This window comes from Falco punctatus (assembly GCF_963210335.1).
Source record: "Falco punctatus genome assembly, chromosome: 7".
Taxonomy (NCBI): Eukaryota; Metazoa; Chordata; class Aves; order Falconiformes; family Falconidae; genus Falco; species Falco punctatus.
Window position 1 is genome coordinate 41,038,155 of NC_137587.1, and position 22,348 is coordinate 41,060,502.

Genomic DNA, 22,348 nt, shown 5'->3' on the forward strand with positions numbered 1-22,348 from the left:
ACTGCTACTGTTCCTATGTAACCACCAAGCCGCTGTCAGAGACAGAGGGGGAAGAGAGGATACCTGTGATACCTCGGTGGGAAAAACAGTGGGCAAAATTGCCCAATTTCTCTAAAAGTCAAAAGCATTAAAAAAAATACTGCAGAGGAATAAACCAAAAGAAAGTAGTAATCAAGGTAATACTAAGAGTTACAGTGACAACAACACTAGACACTTTCTTCAGGGGTGAAATCAAGCCTTTTGAATTGTTGGATCACTACATGTCCTTTATTTTTTATATTGTTCTGAACTGACATGAACACAGCAGCCTCCCAGGGGAAATAAAATAAAATATATCTCCTTTTCAGTCAATACTGCTGTTATGTCCCAATCAGCAATGTACTCTCAGAAGCTACAGAAACCCACCAATAAAATCAATACCCACCTCCAGGTTTTATTCCCAATGGAGATCTTCTATCACACGCCCACCCTTCACTACAGTCAGAAACATTAATTTTAACCTCATGCAATCTACCAGATGCAAATAGCCATACTCAGGGAAGTCCTTATTCTGCTTAAGACCTGAATAATTAGAGCCACCCTGAAACAAGCAGACATGTTTGAAAGTTTGTATTTCACCTCTCCTTGAGAACTAGAGATGTATTTTTTATCACCAGACCTTAATCATAAATTTAAATCTGACCTGAAATGAGTCCAAACTCCTCATCTGACTTAATCAATGAAACCTGTGAAAACACGTGATCCCCAGCTCATGGAGCACTACAGAGGTTCAGAAGCAGCATTTCTAGCAGAACAGAAAATAAAATATTCCATAAATTCCCTGCAAAACACTACATTTATGAGAAGACTGCATTAAGAGGCAAACCATCCTGTGTTAATAAAAGAAAATGTTTTGATTTTTCCTTCACCTAAGTTGTATTATAGTATATAAACTTCCCTAAGGACCTTCTGAGCTAAAAACTGGAACTGGTACAGAGAAAGCTCTTTAATATCATTTATGGAAAAGTCTTGCAGGTGGTATAACTTTGCCCCTTCATTATATATGGGTTGCTTTTTTTTCTTCCCTGTTTCTGTACGCTCAGAATAAACATCTCTCCTTACTATATATTGTGTCAGCCACAGAAAAGCTATCAATAGGTGTTAGATTTCTTTGTTAATAACAAATCTCTGAGATCTGCAGGGAGTATCCAAGCAAAACATCCCCGTATCTAGGCATCTGGGAAAAACTGGCTACCGTCAGATTGTCAGTGTCACAGCCTTGCCTGTAAGCTGAGTCATTAATCACTGATGCAAAGAGACACAGAAAGGGACACCATGTCAAGATTTTGGCTTTTAAAATGTGCTTAAACTGTGAGCGATTGTGCAACTGAGGGGTGTCCACATGAACAGAAAAATCACTTGTGAGTAGAGCAGCTCTCTCTGCAGCCCTCTCCAGCAGCAAGACTGAGCTGACCTCGGGTGCTGGGCTTGGCAGGGCATGGATATGGATGCGCACATGGACAGGGAAAGGGGAAGCAGTGGGCTTGTGCAGCCACTCTTCCCACATTACACATCTTTGGAGCTCTTCTCAGCAGGTTCCTGTTTGTATACAGATACCCACCAACTCACTCTGCTTGGCTTACAACTTGTCCTTCAGGCTTTGATATTTAAACATTTGACATAACCATCAGGCACCTGTAAGCAGTCAAACAAGTACCTTTTTTTTTTTTTACTGGTACGATGTAATCTTAAAAATATTTTATAAACACAGTCTTGTGTGATACCTATCAGAAAGGTCTGTAAACATCTGTTTGAGTGCTATGACTTATGACAGCTCTTCAGAGGCAGTCCTTTGCTCTTAAAGGGAAGATATATGAAAACAGAAGGATAAAGCCTATAAATGTTTATAGCTCTGTACTTAACTCACACACAGGCAGTGGACTGGGTAGCAATCCCAAGAGAAGATGTATGATCCTCCTACATTAAGCTAGGCCCAATTTTAAAAGCACCTCTGAGCATCCAGACACTGTGTTTACAAAGCTTTGATGCTTAAGCCTTAAAAGTTTGACCTTACCCAACACATGGGGAGTAATTTTCACAAGCACAGTCAGAAATCAGGGGAGGAAACAGATGCCAGAGGTGAAATGGGCCAAATGCTCAGGCTACAGACAACACAGGCTGTGATCTGAAGGGCATGAGATCTACTGAGACATTTCAGAAGGTCGTATCACAGTTATGCTCTGGTATATATGCATGGTGCTAATCATGAGAGAGCATCATTGCACTTGGTGGTTACTGATCCCAGACACTGCCCAAGCAAACCATCATCCGGAGAGAGGAGAGAAAATCCCCTGTTCTTTGCTTTGCTCTGATCCTTTCCAGGGCTCAAGCACCTCCTCTAAGGGACTGCTCCTCACTTAGACACTGCTATGTACCCACCAGATGACTTCAGGGAGAACACCAGGGCCAACATCTGACCATCTATTAGCTCTCCCTGGCTCCTCTGCAGAGAGAACAGGTGACCCTACAACTACTGCTGAGGTCAGAAAGTGCTAAACTCACTCATCCCTCCCTGAAAAAAAAGGGGTCTGAAGGGGTGGAAAAGCGATCATATACAGCACAAACCTGTTGATGTGCATACTGCTCATTTCCAACACCATGACATGCACAGCTCCAGGTTTCTCCAGCTCAGCTCTGGTTGAGTTATCACTGCTTGATGGTTATAACAAGCTGTCAAATAGCAGCTGAATTGCATTGACTGGCCAGAAATGAGGAGGCAGGCCACAGCCTGTTGCAAAGGCAGAAATATTTCCAGCTGCTTGGTCCTCAATGAAAAAGCACAGCTGTGAAGTTCCCTCTCCTCCATGGGCAGAGGAACATGTCTGTGAGCTGCTGCTGGGGCAGCTCAGCCAGGATGGGAAACTCCTCCAGTCGCAATGGCTGGAGCTGGTGTCTGGGGCCCCACTACCTTGGTCATTCAAAAGTTTCTGGAGTGAGACCCTGAGAAACAAGGCCATCTGAATGTGGCTGCAGAGTCCATGTCATCACAGCTCGCTCTTTATGTCCTATCACATGTTCAGAGTCATTTTTTAGATTCTTTGAATGGAGCAGAAGCAGAACAGCAAAGCAGCTGCAAGCCAAGACCTCTTGGTCTACCAGTCTACTGCTAAACCTTCCAAATACGAAGAATGTACCATGGAAAGGTCAATCCCTGACATGAAACTATTCTCTGTAAGAAAATCGCCCCTCGCTCCTTGCTGCAGCTCTGCATGCCTCAGATGCTTTCATTTAAAACTGTTTTTTTACTCTTTATTGACCATTTTTGATTGATCTAGCCAATAAATAGCCAATTGGCCATTTTTTGCCATAACTTTGGGTTGCTAGGCCACAAAACCAAGGAAGAACATGCATCAGAGCAGAGAGCTAACAGCAGGCTGAATTATGCCTTAGCTTCATTTTCTCCTGCCCACCACCTTAGTCTCAAATTCATCCCTGACCTTGCATCAGGATGGTCAAGTCGAGGTATGAAAGGAGAAGACTGGCCTGGACAACAGACTAATTACCAGTGCTCCAGGTGTGTCCCTAGCATGGGGTTTAGCAGTGTCATTTCTTTCTCGAAGACCCTCTACACTTAAGCTATTTCACTGGTTTGCAACTGAGAGTGCACATTGTAAGTTCCTAAAGAGGACAGACTGGGGAAGGGCTGTGCATGCAGCAGAGTAAGAGGAGATGTGTGAACCAAAGTGGGCTGTGGGATCAGAGAGCCCAGGAGAAAAAAGAAACCATTTTGCTCAGGGGAGGATTCCAGAAGATTTGTGGAAAAGTTGTATGTCACACCTGCCGGACCTCTTGCACTCGGTATCTGCTCATGGTTCTCGGAAAACACCCTTCCTCCTAGATTCATCTGCTCTATATTAACCGAGCAAGCCTCACTTCAGCTGACATTCACCCATCTAAGCAGTAAGTTATTGAAGTTCTCAGTTTCTCTGAATTGGGCAAAAATATCATGGTTAGCTTCATCTTTTTCCACTGGACTTCCCCAATCCTTCAAAAATTCCTCCACTCCTGTTATGCAGAAAATTAACAGAGTCAAATGAGTCCAGGTAGGGAAAGATGGACCAGCAGAGCCTGCTACAGAAGCATGAATAGACATTTCCAAGCAATACTGAGAAGATCACTCTTGCAGCCATGGAATTCAATATTGTGCTGCTGCAGTGGACTCTACAAGCCCAGCCCTAGCCTGTAGGGCAGGCAAGGAACCCATCACTGACATGAGGATGGCCTCCGTTCAAGCACTCTCTCCGGTTTGCTTCAAGTGGGACTCACACAATGGTAGAAAGAATGAAGGGAACAACAAGAGAGCTCAGCAAGCCTGAAAACACAGCCGGAGAGGAAAAACTGAAAAAGCTAGAATTGCCTAGCCTAAAGTAAAGAAGGATGGGAGAATGGCAACTGTTTTTGATAGATGCCTGGGAGCTGGTGGAGGATCTGCCAACAGAGGCCTTTCCAAATGAGTCACAAGCATCTGTCAAAAGTGTTCCACCAGGAATTCTGGCTGTGGGCCAGGAGATGGGCTCTCTGTACCTTGTGAAGTTCATGCCAGCCTACTCTGTATGAAGCTGCACTGAGTGGTATCTCTCTTTTATCCTGCTCTGCAGTGTGCCTGCAGCTAATGGTGCTGAGGCAGCTTCCCAGGACTGACCCAGATTTGCAGACTCCAACTCTCAGCTACCCCCAAACCTCTGCCTTTGCTGAGACGACCAGGTCGACAAGGCCCTAAGCAACCTGATCAAACTGCTTTGAGCAGGGAGCTGGGCAAGAGACCTCCATAGCTCCCTTACCGCCAAAACTACTCCATGTGGGAGGCAAGCGCTCAGAGGTTCACCAATCTATTCCAAGATTCTGTGGCAAGGCCAGGCCTAGATTCACGTCGACTTCTCCCCGCAGGTTTTACCTCACTCCTCCGACAGCATCTCAAGGTGAAGATAGTCCAGCCCCAGGCAGGACATCCCTCCCCCCTGCACCTTTTCCAAGCAGGGATTTCCAAAGGATGGAAAGCTACCGGAGCCCATAAAAAGCAAACTGAAGCACACAAAACAGATGGGCTGGAGTGTGGAGGCACTTACAGCAGATGGCACTAAAATATTAAACTAACATTACCGTATGCTTAAGCCGTGGCCTGGCTTGCTGCTGATTGCAGAGCCAGCCTAGTGAAAACATGCAGATGAGAAATGAGCCTCAGATTGCTAAATCACCCTACCAAACATCCCCTTCCCACAGAAAAATGCCTCACTAGCAGCTCCTCCAACAGCAGGGACACAACACACTAACATGATGCAGACAATGTTTTGCTAAACAAAAAGCATTCCCAATAACTTCAGGGCTCTCCCAGGTCTCTGCTGGAAAACAACCTCCTTGAGAAGCCGTGTAAGATCAGTTTTCTGTGGCACCAAATGCGGGGGGGGGGGGGGGGGGGGGGAGGGGCGCGGACAGGCACACGGAAACGACAACGGACAATGACACACAATGAGAGCTTAAAGGGTAAAAGACCACATTGCTTTGTGCTTGTCCACTGTGTGACAGCCCAGGACATCATGAGATGGCATGAGAGGTACCAGGGAGGAGGGAAAACATGTTCTTCAACCCAGAGCATTTGCCAGCATCACTCCAAAGCCAGAAAAGATCCCTACTGCAGCTTGTGACACCACCTGAGAGACACCAGGCCACCACATAGAGATGGGGTCCATGAACCTTGGTGTCCCTCATGGGTGCTTAGAGCCACAGCAGCCATAAAGGGTGTGTGGTAAGGACAGGTTCTTGTAGGGGACTAACCAGATTAATGCTGCAAAAGCCTTTCAAATAGGCATAAAAATCAAGATGCCTCAGAGCAGGATGGCATAGGACTATGCTGCAGAATAAAGCGTTTTAAATTATGAATTTTATTTGACCGTGTTTCCAGCAGGACCCTGCCTGGAGCCTGGGTCCTGCCAGTTGTGCCACCTGGCATGTAAGTGACAGCACAAACCCACAGACCTGAACCTGGGTTTTCCTTTTCCTACGTTAGATTTTGCCACAAAATAAAAAGAAAATGAAAGTACACATTGCTATGAATGTCCAAGTCTTTTTCTTTTTTTAAAAATCTGAGCTCAGACATCTGATCTGAAAGGTAAAAAGCTGCTGCACATTTTATTAAATGGAAGGAATCTCCCAATACTGGCATTGAAGGAGAGGCTGGAGGGAGACATGATGCCCCAGCGCAAGGGAAATCTCCACCCAGGACCAGGTCCCTAGGCTGTGGGACAGCAGCATGTGGTAAGCCAGGCTACCCTGGCACAGAGCAACCAACAGGCATGGCAAGAGAAGACAGGAAAGGACTCGGCCAAAATGCTCCTTCCCAGCCTGCCTTGGTCCAGGCTTCTTTTGGGCTTCTTACAAACTGCCCCAGGCCAAAGGATGCATGTTTCCAGGACAGCAGGTCTTTTCTGAAATTTCCTGCATGCCCCAGCTATGTGCAAGCCCAGCCTGGATGTCACCCGGGCTATACAATGTCACAGCACTGTGCAGGCCACACCAATCACTTGTATTATTTTCCAAAGCTTGTGAAAATCTGTTTCAAGACAGGGTTTTTCAGAATAAACCTAAAAATCTGCATTCCTTGCTCTGGTTACTGGAAAACACAAATGCGTCTGGTCTTCCTCCTCTGTAGCTGAATATATTAAAAAAAAAAGAAAAAAGGAAACTGAGCTGGCAACCTCCTTTGCTGCAGAGCCACAGCTTGATGTGCTCTAAGCCCTGTTGTGTAAGGGCTGTGTCCACCTCTGGGAGGAGTGATGTAGGGGCAGTGACAGCTGAACAGCGAATCTCTTGCTACAGCTCTGCCTTGCCCTCTTTGCTCTGCAGGAGGCAAAGGAGCTGGTAACACTAACATAGGTAGTAACTGCACAACTCTGGCCAAAACAAAACCTGTGTTGCAGCAAGCAATGCCATCTTTCTGACCATGCAGAAAAGCAAGCGAGGCTGCTTAGAAGTTAACGGCACAGGAATAGCTCCACTCTTTCAAATCCAATAAAATGGAGGTAAGAAGTCACTGCCCATTTTTGTTACTGCCACTGGATGGCAACAGACGTTAAGCAGAGACACTGAGTTACCACGCATGCACTTGCTGTGGTCCACCTCGTTATTCAGGGCAATGGCTGTGATTTCAGCATGCCTAGCAGACACACCAGAAAGGTCTCAGAGGGATTAAACCACAGGCTGGCAGCAACACAGTCAGCACAGCTGTTCCTGGGGTCAGGCTGAACGCTGGGTTTTCACTTTGCACAGCTTCTTCATGTATTTCCTGGAGCGTGCACTCAGCGTTTGTCTTGCCAGCCCAGGGCAAACTCTTCTGATGAGCCATACAAAGTATATTTAAAGTCATGGATACGAGTAAAAAACTACTTGGTGGAATTACAGTATCACACTGTGAAATAGTTAGCACTTACATGGGAAACTGATGGCTGACTGTTTTTGAATTACATATACCTAGCTACAGGCTGCCCGAGGGCCACAGAAAGATCTACCGCTGGGTGTCAAAAAACCAGCCAGGCACGTCAAACAGCTTCATTTGATCCATCAGTTTCCTATGAATCTCCAGAAAGGCTGGGCTAGCACTGACCTGAACTCAGGTGGGACTTGCCATGGCCATAGGGAATCAGTCCCCACCTGGACTCTGTGACCGTCACTAAAACCATTCTGTTTTAATAAGGATGTGCAGTGCCAGTGTAGCACTTCGTGGTGATGTGTAACATGGAGGTAACAGGAAACAATGAAGGTTTTTTCTTTTTTCCATCGTTTAACAAGTATATAGTCACACATCTTGTTAGTACTCTCTTGATTATAAATAGCTATAATTAAGATAATTCTTTTAACTGATGAATGGTGACACTGTTCTTGCTTTGAGTAACATCGTTCTGCTGCACGTCCGTTGTGCAGCTCTGACCCATCTCCCTCTATTCTCATCACTTTGGCTGAGCGTGGCCCATGCCAAATGCCTGCCAGGTACATCCGAGTGGGCATGACACATATGATGTGATGTAAAGCTCTGCCAAGAACTCAAGCTGATGCTGTGAAGGCAGTCTCTGACCCCTTGGATGTGCTCTGCCGCATCATCTCCCTGCCAGCCAATGCAGCTCCAGGCTGATGGAGCCTGGGAGGACCCACAGGGGTTGCCAATTAACAGATCCCCCAGTTCACCTCTGATAACTGAAAAAACACTGAAGGGTTTCATGTGAACTCTGAGGGACAAGCTCTCCTTTCTCAGGTCAGAAGAGCACCACACTCCACCTTCAATATAAAAATGTAACTAGCACCCAGAGACAGCAACCCCTGCAGCAAATACCCATGACTGGAAGGCAGTCATGCTTCATTCATATTTTCATTGCTTTCATTCATATTTACCCTGCTATCATTCATATTTTACCTTGATGCCACCTTGAAATCAGCTTTAAAAAGTTACACAAGTTTTAGAAATAACCTTCTTGAGAGGTTTTATGTTTTTGTTTTCCTTGCCTTAGGCACTGCAGCATCTCAAGGGAGGAAAGCACGTATTGAAATACTCCTTTACGCACCACCAAATAGTAATTAGCTGTCTTGCGTCTGTCCCGGAGGAAAAGCTCATACCACTTCTGTCCTACGGGAATACAGACAGGAAACGTGGACACACTGCAATGCAGGGAGAAAATCTGCTCACGCGTACAGGGGTTTTCTCTGATTGCCATATAAAAACAAGCCTCTGCTAGCATCAAGTTTAGCCAATGACAGAAATTAAATGAGACACAAAAGATAGGCCAAAAAAATCTGAACACAATCGAGGGGGACTGGGAAGTGTAATAGGGCCTGAAATCTCAACATTGAAGGACAGGCAACTAGCTGTCCATGTGATATTCCCCAACTACTTTCCAGAATCCAAGACCAAATTGTTAGTCATCTGCCCAGAACAACACACAGACCACAACGTGGTTGCAGAGACCCAATGCCAGATGCTGCAGGAAGGGTGCGGGAGGTAAATTCAATCAGCCCTACAGCTTCTAGGGTTTGGGCAAGGCTTGGGCCAGTCCTACAAAAGAGGAATCTGGGGAGGGAGAAAGAAATGGTTGGAGCTCATCCTACTTCTGAGGGAGCTAAGAGATGCACATTGTGACATTGCGAGCTCTGAGAATCTGGCAGGAAAATATATCACCAGCAATAATGATGTTTCTTATTCAGCCTATTAATGTCATTAGTTCACTACTGCTAAGAATGTAATCATTAAGATATTTATTGCACTGCAGATCTTGCTGTCCTCAGCACATCATGCAAGTTTGGACTGGTTCCTGACTAGACTCGCACACTTGGGTTCACTGCACTAGATAAAATCAGTTGTAAAAGTGTGCCACGTAAATGCTTCTGCCATGTCTCCAGGCCATCATGTGGTAAAATGTCTGCACAAACGCGGAGAGAGGAAACAGATGCTTTCTAAGAAGCAGGGTTGGGGTTCGCCCTCCCTCCACCTCTATCCAGCTGTTTGCAAGGAAGCAGCAGCTCTATGAACTGTAAAACAACATCCGACAGAAGAGCTGTAGACAGCCGCTGCCCCCCAGCCAAGCGGGGGAGATGGCAAAGGAGGAGCAGGGCAGGCGTGGGGCAGCCTAGTGTCCCTCCCTCCCACGCCAGCCTACAAAGCCAGAGGCATGCAAAGGTCCTGGCTACTTAGATCTGGCATCTTGCAAAGAATAAAATGCCTTTTTCTCTTGCACACCTTGTGAACTAAGCCAGTTACAGGCTGCAGGGACCCCTGGCAGTGTCAGTGTGCAGTGACCGCATGCTGCCCCTTAGTCCTCAGGGTTTAGCTCAGACCAAAAGCTGGTGACAGCTCTAGGGGTCTGGGGGGGGGGGGGTGTCCAGTCCGACCTCAGTGCCTGGCACAGCAAGCCTAATCCTGGCTGGATCTACACTGGTGTTGAAGGGATCCCACAGGCAGAAAAGTGCCCTTGAGTTCACCTGAGTACCACAGAAGTGTCCTGCCATTCTCCCTCCCACAGCTGGATTAGGGAAGGGGCTTTCAGAGAGGCACACAGGAGGCCCAGATGAGCACCCCCAAACTGCCCACCTCCCTGCACTAGCCTGGAAGCATACACAAACCCCTCATTATTCAGGATGGCGAGTGTCAGCCACCATGAGAGATTTAAGCTGCACCAGCTTCAGAAACACCCAGACCCAGCAAACTCAACCCCTCTCCTCCTCCGAATATTTTTTTTTCCTAAAAGTATCCTCAAAAACATGATCCTCGCATCTCATCACTGGGAGGGGCAGGACCATCTCGCTGATTGCATCCCTTCCCTGGGGCAAGGCAGGTAGTATTTCAAAGGAAAAATGATCATTTGTTGCTCTTTGTCCTCCAGATGCCTGACATACAAATCAGCCTTATGTTACCAGGGTTCCTGCTTGATCCAGCATCTATATGCTTAAGCCTAAAAATTATTATTGCAGGTATTTATTTTTTTTTCCTAAAAGAAAGGAAAAAGAGAAAAAGAAGAAGATGGGAAGATCTGAGATGACGCATGCATTGGCACAGGTGTGTCCAGCTTTGAGCTGAGGTTATCCAGTGCCAGCAGCTCCCCCTGCTCTGCACTATTAACATCTCCCCTGCAAGAAACAGGCACCTCTCCCTTCTCCCTCCTCCCCTTCTCAGCAGCACTGCAAAAACCAACATAAACATCTGCATTTACCTTTCTGCTTATTTAAAAATGGCAGTAGGGGTGAAGCCAAGGTACTTCTTTTGCCAGAGTCCTTGGAAGATACTTTACTTTGGTTAACAACAGTTTCTTCAATGGGTTTCTTCAGGACTATTCTTTCCTCCAGCTCTGCAGTGCTGACAGCAGAGGTTGGGGGCTCAGCACCTACTTTTGGTGCAACAAAGGAGCATTTCAGGTAGGACGTAGATTCTGCCAGGTTTTCCCTGTTCATCCTGCTCTCTGTCATCTTAGTTGCTTCATAGTCTGAGATGTCAGTGCGTGAGCCATTCTCTTCCTTGATAATGTCCATGACCATGGGCTTCATCAGAGGGGAGTCCTGCTCCCTCTTTGGGCTCTCTTCAGAGGCTGATGATGCATCACAGGACTCGATGATGAGCTCGCTGTCAAGCTCAGCCTCCCTTTCCTCTCGCAGGATGCTATACTGGATGGAGGGGGAGGCGGGTGATGGAGGGGGCCCTCCAATGTGGCTGAAGGTCATGTAGTTGGAGTGCAGCACCTCCTCAGCAGCCAATGGGTCCTCCGAGACTAGCTCGATCTCAGAGTCCCCCGACTCAGCACTGCTGGCTTCATTATCCAGGGGTGAGGAGACGGCGGGGCGCCCAGGCTTCACCCGCTGGTCTCTCTTCTCAGTGGAAAGGGCTGGTGACTGCTGCATCTCTGGGGTCTCAAAGGAAAAGGTTTTTGCTTCTTTGATGGCACTGATGAGCTCATCCTCTGACAGGCTGCCTTTGCCCTGGGATTCTGAGCCAGACGGTTCTGCCACCCGGAAAGAAAGGGGAGAAAAAGATAGAAAATAATTGTTAAGAATGAGATTTTCTGGCTGCTTAGGCAACAAACACAATAGATTTCATGCCAGCACAGATCCCTCTAGCAGGGCTGGTAACACAGACAGAAAGCCTCCCTGTCTGGGATGACTAACAGTAATAACAGCTTGTCCTTACAGAGCATTTCCCATGCGTGTACTCGTTAAAAAAGCACTATCATCAGAATCATGTACTGAGGAAAAAACTGAGGCAACAAGACAGTGCTGGTCAGTGCTTGGCCAGTGGCTCAGCAGTATGGTTTTCACCAGGAAAACCACCAGTCACAAGGAATGTGGGCTCAGGCCACATGTGACAGCACCTGACTGTCAGCAGTGGATACAGGTCTCCTCTGGGGACAAACACCCACACAGGGCTGGTGGGCTCCGACCGCTACGTAGTTACTAGTTTTGTCAAACTTTAACTTTCAGGTGTGGCAAGTTCCAGGTCAGAAACTTTTCTCAGGTGTTTGTTTTTTTGTGTTTGGGTGTTTTTTTTTTGGTGAGGGGTGGGTGTGGATGGTGAATTCTCAGTTTCTTTTTATCTCAGTCAGGTCTAAGAATGAAATTAATTTTTTTCCACTGTAACTCTTAATATCATTGAGAACTACATGAACCAAAATAATGACTGACCAACTTTTCACCCAGAATATGAAACCAAAAAAATCCTCTGCGTTTTCTGGCTCACGCTGGAAGAAGATACACTCAAAGAGTGAAAATGAGCAGTTGAAAAGGGTGGCTGGTCACCCAGGGCTAGCAAGGAGCCCACATCCCATACTAGAAGGGAACCCAGCACCAGACTTCCCACCTGTTCTGCCTCCCTGTGTATCACTACACCACGTGGGATTTTGTAATGAAATAACAAAGAATGTAAAACTGCATGTGAAGTGTTCACCGTAAGAGGCAACAGAGGCAGGCCGAGGTGCACCAGCAGCTGGTTTGAGTTACCGCATGGGGAACCGGCTTCCCTTGATCAGTCACAGAGCATCAGCCAGCCTCAACCCCAGACTACACCTGGTGCAGCGGCAGCAAGGGCAGCCAAGCCACCTGAGTCTGTCTGTGGCAAGGGGGACCATGGCAGCAGTTGGCACCCAGTCCCCTGCTGCTGCCTGGCCATGGCCACCTCCCGGTCACAGGTTTCCACCTTGCCCTTCACTGACCCAGAAATCGTTACCATCCACATGCAAGACCCTCCCTTTTGGGAGGGGGGGAGGGGGGGCGGTGGAGCTGAGTTCCCCCATCACATTGAAAGAGCCATCAAGCACACATGGAAAAGTGTCCTTTGGACTCCTGAGTGCTTGCTCACTGATTTGATAACGTTATTAAAATGACAGGGCTCACCAAGTGGTATTGCACGTGGTGAGGGTTCAAGGAAAAGAGACCCCCAAGTTTTCTCCTGCTGCTGGCAGAGGCCCACGGCAGGATACCACCTGCATCCACATGTCTGGGACCGCAGCAGAGCGGGGGAAGGTTTCCAGCCCCTCGGTTGCAGGTGGGGAGCCCCAAGCTGACCTGCACTTGCTCCCAGTGGGTATTTGCCTTCAGCCCAGCCCTGCCTTGGGTGCAGCCACTGGTACTGACTCCCCGAGCCCACCCAGCTGCACTGGCCACCTCTGGAACCTCCTCCACAACAAAGGGTGGGAAAGAGATTGTATCAGACATGACCTGGGATAAAACCACTATTTCTGGATATTTCCTGACTTAATTTCTCATGGTGATAACATAGCTGATTTCTTTTTGATCATATGCCTTCCCCAAGATAAATCAGGTAGAAGGGGAAGCTTTAATGACAGCACACAAGCCATGGCGTCCTGCTGGGAAACGGTCAAGAAAAATAACCTCCTCACACCCCTCCAAGCAATTTTGGTTTGTGCATCTGCCAATACACATCATCGCCAATTTTTAGCACATATAGTAGGCATGTCTGCAGCTCCTCTGACAAAACAGCTCTCTTGTAACACATCTCTCTCGCATGAGAAAGTCCTCCTGCAACTCAGGCTATGGCCACAGACAGGATTAAGGTGTTTGGGACTGTTATGACACGCTCCTGTCTGGATGCCGGGAAGTTCCTGTTGCATTGGCCATGCTGAGCAGGAACCTGTGCATTCTTTTTCTCCAGCTGCAGGAAGCCCGCGTGAGCTGTGCCACTCTCCTGCATTACCGCATGTGAACATTTTCTCCCCGAGCAATGACTTAATCCGGCACGTGTCCAAACAGGCATGTGACCGCCAGCCCTTGTAGCGCAGCAACGCACAGTCCCGCAGCTTCACCCCACTCCTGCCCGCACTGGCACGTTAGTAACTCTCAGCCATGGCATTTACCTTGTGAACAAAAAGTCCACTGTGGCCACCAGCAGGGTGTCACATTTACTGCTGGCATGGGGCAGCATATAAATACCCACAGCCTTTCAGTGCCAGCACAGCGTATGAACAGTCCATGTCTACCTTCCCCAGAACGATGATGGCCAGTAATTAAAAACAGTTTTCCAAAGTCCTGATCCAAGCGGGAGGGAACTGGGGGCTTCGCCAGAATGGCTGAAGGGTATCTAGGAGCGACAGCTTTGCTGGGTCACTGAGTACAAATACCTAGGGCAGGTTTTATATTTCTTCCTTGCTTATGAACGCGGAGTCCGGGCACAGCGTGTCCTCAGCTGCGGGAAATGGGTGAGCGAAAACACCCTGCAGGAGCCAGGCCTCTAAAAGAAGATGCCTGCTTCTTTCCTTAATGCAACAGAAAAGCAGTGCTGCTAGCCTTCCAGCAGCCCAATGCAAGGTGGTGAGACCTCCCAGGGCTGTTTAGGCAGCACTGGGGATCAGCTTTGCCCACGGAAAGGAACATTTCTGTGCTGATAATTACACCAGCCACACCAGTACCTCCCAGTAATGCAGTAGCCATGGGGCTCAGCCGCACACTGTTCAGCTGTTTGGATGGGAAACTGTTACCAAGTGTCACGAAGGCAGCCTTGAACAGTCGCCAAAGGCTGAATAAATAATAATTAGTGCCTGGAGTTCTTAATTACCTTGTAGTGCAAAAAGTGTAAATCGATAAAACATGGCATGCCTCAGAAGTAGCGTGTGATGTCAGCCAGTCAAATAAAAGAAGAAAAATGGGACTCTAAAGTCTATTTATTATCTAAAGTTTCTGGCTGATACAGGCAGAATAAACTCACAGCTATGGTTGATGCTTTCTATGTCTTTCTTTTCTTTTCTTTTTTTTTTTCCCCCCGTACAAATGCACACTCTGTTTTGGATAGGAACTATATTTCTGTAAGGGTGGGCATTACTGTGGGTGGAAATCCCAGACTGCCATTTTAAAGAAATTCCAGTTGATTTTTAAATATTTATAGATGCTATCAAAGGAAGGGAAATTTCAGCTTGGGGATGTTCACTGTCAAATCTTAAATGTTCATTGTCAAGGGGTTTTGATCCAGGACACTGAGATTTAATTTCAAGGCTGAAAAATTTGTTTCCTGTTAAAGAGCTCTATTCCTTTTTAAAACATGACGCCACTTTCATATTTTAGCAGTGTATAATAGGGAAAATGAGGAATAGGTATTATGTACTACTGCAGTAATCAGTAAGAAAATGTATAAACATAGGCTTTTGGTGGCTCCCCCAACAGAAATCAGGAGCCTTTAAAAGAGACTGGCCCTTTGTCCCTCCAGTCCCCTTTGTAAAGGAGGTGACATTTCCCTCCTCAGCACTTTCTAAAAGCAGCACTCTCACTTGAAAACAGCACTTATTTTTAACAATTTAACCTTATTCTCTGCAAGAGCAGAGGTGTTAAAACAGCTATTAAAATTTAAAAAGATCAACCCAGTCTTTTGCAGCATCCTGGTCCCACACACCTCATTTCCTCTGGGGAGTGTGGCCAGCCAGGGTGACCAAGAGACCCCAAAGACACCAGCAGTCCAAACTGTTGTCTGGCTGATGATATCCCTAACGACACCTGCCAGCTCACAACTTCCCTTTGAGAAGAGACCCCGGGGGGACCGGGCTCAACAAGCCTGGATCCGACCCCAGTGCTCCTGAGCAGCTCTCAGCAATTTATTTCTGTGGATCCCCAGCCCTGTCTTCCCCTCTGTTAATACAGAAAGGGCAGCCCATCCTGAGCAGGGTGTTAGCAATGGACAGCACAGTTTGCATCCCTCTTTGGTTCAGCAATGCAAAGTGGTGCCCAAGTAGAGCAGAAACATCTCCAGCCACGGAGACCCATTACATTAATGTCTGCTCACATGTCCTTAGACAAAGGCCACAAACCCATTGTAATTCTCCAGCGTGCAGGGCTGCAATTGCAACCACTCTCTGAATACCAAAAAACCCAGTGCCATGCACCAGCATTACCTGTGCCAGAGGATGGTGGTGTGACAGATCCTGGGCTGTCATCTTCTGGCTCTGACACCGTCACTGTTGGTACCACTTCATGACTCGGCTTCAGGCTGCTCTCTGTCTGAGTTGGGCTCGACTCTTTGCTGGCAGCTTCCCAGGTGCTTTCTGTCTCAGTGAGCGTGATCTTTACGGGGACTGTAACCACAGAGGCACTGTGCTGATCTCCAGGCCTTATGTCTTCAAGCAGGTCTTGCTCTTTGGCTGCCTTCATGTTCTGTGAAGCCACCCGCTGAGGTTCAGGAGTGTGGCTGGACCTGGTGGGTATTCCCTGGTACTTATCGATAAGGCCTGGCCTCTCATCTTCTGAGTCAGGGTCATATTTTTCTTGGTATTTTATCTCTTCTGATCTACTTATGTCCATGTATTTATAAGCTTCTGCTTTCATGGGATCTGCTAAGGTTTTATCAACTTCAGTAGATTCTGCAGGAGTCATCTCTATTCCTGAATCTGAGCTAAGCAAGCCATGGGAATCAAACCCAGTCGCATCTTGCACAGGATGCCCCAGCATGTTAAACCCCTCTGTGCTGCCCGAACAGGGAATGGGGCTGTTTTCCTGCTGATAAATGCCCGTGAAATAGGTGGAGTCCCGTGGGGTGGTGTAGTGGATATCGGAGATCAGAGAGGTGTAGAAGGAGCTGTCACCCCCGTTGGCAGTGGAGCTGTAGTCAAAGAGGTGTGATGAGGCTGCAACACCTAAAGCAAAGACACAAAAATGATGCACAGTGAAGACACAAGTGTCTGCATGCATCAATCTGTCTGCAAAGCTGTACTCACTCCCTGCTGATTTTAGATTCGGTTTGTGCACCAGGCTTGGCTTTGCTTGAGAGCTCTTTGGGACTGTCTCTCACTATACCTTCAGGCAACATAGTGGCACATCTGTCAGACAAGGCTTCCAGCTGCTGTTCTATCTTAAAATAGCTATAACCATCATGATAACTGCTAATAGTTCCCTGCCAATGTTTGCCCAGCCTGCGCATAAAAATCTCCAGTGATGACAATCCCACAACCTTCCTCACAATCTGACTCAAGGGGCTCACCGTCCCACATCCTTAAAAATAAACTGATTTCCAATACAAGAACAATCCTGAGAAAAAATATGTAATTTTGTTTTTTAATACAGAGACATGGAGGAGTTTCACCCTAAGGAAACTTTTCATTAAGGAATAAAAATTCTGCTGGACAGAAATTGAGATGGAAAATTGGTAGGCAGCTTTAGATTTCATTTTCTCTTTTAAGAATAGGCACCCCAAATTTGTGAAATACCAGGGCAGAGACTAAACATCCTCATTTAGCAATTTCCACATGCTCAGAAAGCCTTATCCTGTGTACACCACCTACAAAGCATGCCAGCATGGTAGTGGTTAAACCTCTACCCACGCCCATGCATCATTTTCATACACTACCTCTAATTCCCTCTGTCATGCTTTAAGTTCCTGGGGATGACACTAATTAAATTACAAACAATGGCCAGTCTCAATTTGCAGCATTCATATAAAGCTCGATGACTGGAACAGAAAGATCCCCCATGAGGGAGGCGGGAAGGGAAATTTTTATAGGGGCTGAGGGAATGGGGATCTAAAGGAACAAAGCTGATGTCTGTAGGAGCTGGTGCCTATAGGGAGGCAGCAGCCTGTTAACTGCTTAAGTGCTGATGCACGCCGCATCTCAGAGGCTGGATGGCTTTCTCCAGCCTCTGCTTATCACCCTGCAAGGGATGTGAGGCTCCTGATGTGCTCCACATGTGCTGTGTCCTGGGCTACCACATGCAATGCAAACTTAAAAGTTAGTATTAAATGGACATTACTTCAGCTGCAAAGCCAGAAGCTGGAAATGTAGCATGAAAGCTCCTGAGCTATTTGCATTTGGTTATTTTCTTTCTCCTTGCACATACATAATGATACCATCTCTAAATACCATCACAACTGCTTTTTCCCCATGGGCCTCTATGCATTAGGCACGTGCTGCTCATTTAGTGAGCCATTTTTTTCCCCCTTAACACTGCTTAGTGTGTAGCTGCTGGCTTGATTTTACTGCACAACCTTGCTGGCTTGACATGCACAACCCAAGCCCTGCACAAAGGCAGAATGACCATTTCCCTCACCATATTTTTGCATCTCTCAGTGCTATGATGACTTGCAAGCAACTTCTCTTCCCTGGATCACCTTTAGGGTGGAAACAGCATGCTGCTCCTTTTACAAGGGGAAACCTGGTAGCATAGGGAAAAAGCAACCCAAAAGTGCCACAGCTTGCTTTTCAGCCTACCTACACTACCAGCTCCTATGCGTCCGTCCTCGCTAACTTTGGGTGCTGCTGGTCCCCCGCCAGCCCTCACTGCTAATCTGCTACTGCACGCATGATGCTGACAGCAGCTCCAGCCCCACACCCCAACAGCTCACAGCTAAGGATTTGTGGCAGCTGTCTTTGCCATATGAGAGCACTGAGCAAGGGGTGCTATAGCTAGCAAGCGAAAAATTATCACCATTCCCAGCCATTCCCAGCCTCCAGTTTGCTCTCCTCACAACTACGTAGCACTGCATAGAACTTTTCATAGAAATATTTATGATCAAAGCAAGATCTTGTTTCAGAGCAGACAGGGTCACTGCGGAGACTCTTCCTACACATGTGAATTTGGAATTTTTTTTTTCCCCTCTGCATAATACATTTACCTAACTCTAAATTTCACCTTCTGTTTTCTTGCCAGCTCACTCAGGGGTGCAAGATCTTTTTGTAATGCTCTGCAGGCAGTTCTCATCCTCACTGCTCCAAACGACTCCAACTCATCAGCAAAGGTACATGAGAACAGAGCCTAAGTGGAAAACCACAGCGAAACCAAAGCAGAATAAGGGCTAAGCAGGGCTGCCCAGAACCCACATCAGGTCCTACCTGACGTTATCCAGTGCCTCAGAAGGCCAGCTCATGCCCAAAAAACATTCCTAAATTATTAGGAAGGGATAGGTTCTCTTCCTTGCAAGTATTTTTCTTGCTGAACTTGCCTTTTTGAAAATTATCCATAAACAGGCTTGAATTTTTACAAATGTGTTGGTTAGCTGGAATTACCTGATGCATTTTTTATGCCAACATATTTCATGCTGTGAATTGCTGACTATGGACTATTCATGCCTGTTGCTGCCAGTATCTGCTGTTTGTAATTTACAATTTGTGCTGGCTGAGTGGTTGTCTAAATCATGGGGTTTCAGGGCTGCTCTTTCATTAGATGATTCCTCAGTGCCTACTGGACCTGATCCAAAGCCCACTGAATTCACTAGAAAAGTCCCATCGATTCTGAGTGCTTTGGACCAGCTCAAGATGGCTGTGCAATACTTTCTGCTCTGGGTGCTCATGAAAAATACAGTCACAACACCATCAGTGAGCAAAAATCCATTTCTACAAATATCACACCATTGCTAGTAAAGAGGGAGCACAAACATAGTCAAAGGAGATTGAAGTTGCTGTCAAGCCAATATTCATAGATGCTGTTTGCAGCTTTCATTTTGGCTTTGTCCACAGAATATGCGAGCCAGATGCACATGCATTTGCAGCACTTAGTAATGCTGATCAATAGAGCAGTGAAAGGGTTTCTAATGCATTTGTGTCAGGTGTTTCATAGCAGGAGTTATAGCTGGCCAGGAGAGCTCGCAGGAGAGCCACTGTGATAAAGAAAACCTGGGAAAATATCATCCTATTCTTTATGTTATTCAGCAGCAGAAAGAAAAAAACCCACCCTGAAATAGTCATCAACAGAAACATTGCTTCACATTTTCAAATAGTACAAAACCACTGCTGAAGCAGATGTTAACACAAGAGCTGATTTAAAATGGACTCGTTGTCAATCATAAGCCTTTTTTTTTTCTGCAGTGATTTTGGAAATAACAATGAAAAAAGAAAATGCATTTCTTACTAGGGTTCAGGAGGAAGACGAAGAGTTAAAGGGGGTGTGAGCAGGTCCATGTGCAAGGGCCAGTAGAGACAGGGTTTGAATTAACAGAACATAGAGGGATCCCAACTCTCAAGGCAACTGCTGAGTCAAAAGCACTGAAGACAGCTGAAATTGCCTAATTACTAGGATTTAACAAAACTCTCAATTTCCACAGGGAATGATTTAAAGCCACTGGTAAAACTGCCTCTTATTGGGGAAGTGTGAATCTATCAGCTATTAGGCTGGCTATTAAAGACATGGAAACCTGTAATAGCTGAGATTTTTGCTGAAGAATAGTTGTATTCAGAGCCTGGTGATTAAGCAATGCTCTCTCTCTGACTTTAAGTTTATTTAGTTCAATATCCGTGGGAAGGAGAAGCCTTGAATAGCACTGGTAACGGATGGCAGTATCAGATCTGAATTTACCCTTGTTACAAAGGGTTGGTTTTTTTAAAAACTGGATTTCCCTCAAATATGCCCAAAATCTCGCCTGCCAATTCAGGTAAAGCAAAGCTATTCAGCGCCTGAGAGCAGCAGTCCTGCTTTCTTGTAACATGAGCCCTCGGGAAATAATTTCACTTCCTGCAACCAGCTAAGAAGTAATGGGTCTAATTCAATCATTTGAACACAGCTGAGATGCTCAGCAAGTTACATGTATTTTCATCAACTGTACAGAAAAAAAAAAATTGAAAATGACTGTTTAGTTTCCTTGGAATAAGTAAGTGAATGCTCCAGAAATCTGCTCCTACAGCACTGGATTTAGAGCTATTTAGCAACTGACACAGGAAATAATTTAGAAATCATTGGTTCCATGCAGAGTAACTCTTAATTTAAGAAAGGCAGCTGAAGCCCAATTTGGATCAATGCAAGCTGAACTGCTGCAGCACACTGGAAGGGGAAGCAGAAGTTAGCTGAGGATAATACACAAGAAAGAATTAAATAAAACCGACTTTAATTTTTCCCCCCAACTACAGTATGCTCAGGCTTCTTAAAATTGATCACTTCAGAATCCTGTGTTGAATTTTCAACACAATAACTAGTTTTCACATTACTCTGCCTTTCTCAATCTTCACGTGCAACTCTGATGATCTTCAATGGCACAGCCAGCCAGCCACAGGAGGACGGGAAAGTTCAGTTCTACAGAACAGCTGACAACCCTGCAATGCGAGGTTTGGTATTTATTGTGTGTCAGTGATTAGGTCAAAATTATTAATTTTTCAGAAGGGGGGTGGGGGGTGTCTAATCTTTAATTAGATTATGCTATTTTTACAGCCTGGAGATGCACTGAGAAGAGGAAGGTTCTTTGGTTGCAATTGGAGGAGTAAAGGTTTCAGCAACCTTTTCAAGACAAAAGCAGAATAGTGTGAGCAAGCTGCTTCCAGCAAATTCCTGTAAGTCTTTTAAATAGTTGGCTCTGATTTTGCTTTGGATATTGAGCCTCAGGAGTCATTACTGGCTATGCCACTGCTGCAAGACTGCTAGCTCCCAGGAGCAGGATCTCCCCAGGTATCTCTCATGTCCATGCAGGTCACAGCCTCCTGGAAACAAGGTCCACCTTGTCCTGTTTGGAACTGTGGTAATTTATAGACTAAAGATAACAATAATAAGCAGAGTCCCATAAACAAGGGGAGTACTCTTGTCTGACTGGCTCCAAATGATGCTAGAAGGTCTCTGAGACCACATGACACTCCCAGTACTGCAGCCCTTTAGATGTCATCCAGAGATTTGAGGTTTTAGATAAGAGCAATGAGCATTTTCCAGCACAGCAACTTTGCTCTGATGCAAGACTCACAAAGGCACCGCAGAGCTCAGGGATACACAGTGACATTCTTTCAGTACTGAGACTAAAGCCCGGCTCTTAAAAACATATCCTATATTGTCTTAAAGGCTCAAGGAGGTGGTTGAACACTTTGCCAAGCTTTTTATAATTACCCTTTGACTTAGAAAAGCTGATTTCATAGCAAGGCTGACTGTCCAAGGAGTCATCATGGCATCCCATTGCACCTGGCAGTGATGCAGGGGAGCCCCATTGCCCAGACCTTGCCACCACCTAAACATCTGTATCTGGAGATCAAACTACAGCTCAAGGTCCTCTCTGGTGACCAACACAGACCATGTTTCCCAGCCCCACAACAACAGCTCATGTTCCAGTCTCTCCTTCATTTTTATTGTTCATCCATGACCATCAGATAGATGCATCCTCCTGCTTTCTTCCAAACACAAAAGCTGCTGTTAAAACAGCCCTGTCTATTCTGTACCAAATCAACAATTTTGTCATCAGCTACTAGGAAAAAGCCTGTGCTTGACCTTGGCTTTTTTTATTCATAACTTATCCTTAAAAAAAAAAAAAAAAGTAGAAAAAAAGGGAAAGACTTGTTCCTTTGACCCTGATACATGATGTGTCATTGTTTCTCTTTAGTTTCCCAATTCAGTTACCGTCCTTTTTAAAACTCATATTGCCTTACTATGTTCTCTTCTGTAGTCATATACA

General features: G+C 46.2%; 1 protein-coding gene across 1 annotated transcript in view; it reads right to left on the reverse strand.

Annotated features, from left to right (window-relative positions):
- RTN1 (reticulon 1) overlaps positions 1–22,348 on the reverse strand; it is a 147,143-nt gene that overhangs the window by 37,618 nt on the left and 87,177 nt on the right. Inside the window, exons 2-3 of the mRNA XM_080394486.1 lie at positions 15,897–16,634; positions 10,728–11,510 (exon numbers count right to left, since the gene is read on the reverse strand). Of these exons, the coding sequence (XP_080250612.1) occupies positions 10,728–11,510; positions 15,897–16,634 (1,521 nt within the window). The remainder of the gene's footprint in view (positions 1–10,727; positions 11,511–15,896; positions 16,635–22,348) is intronic.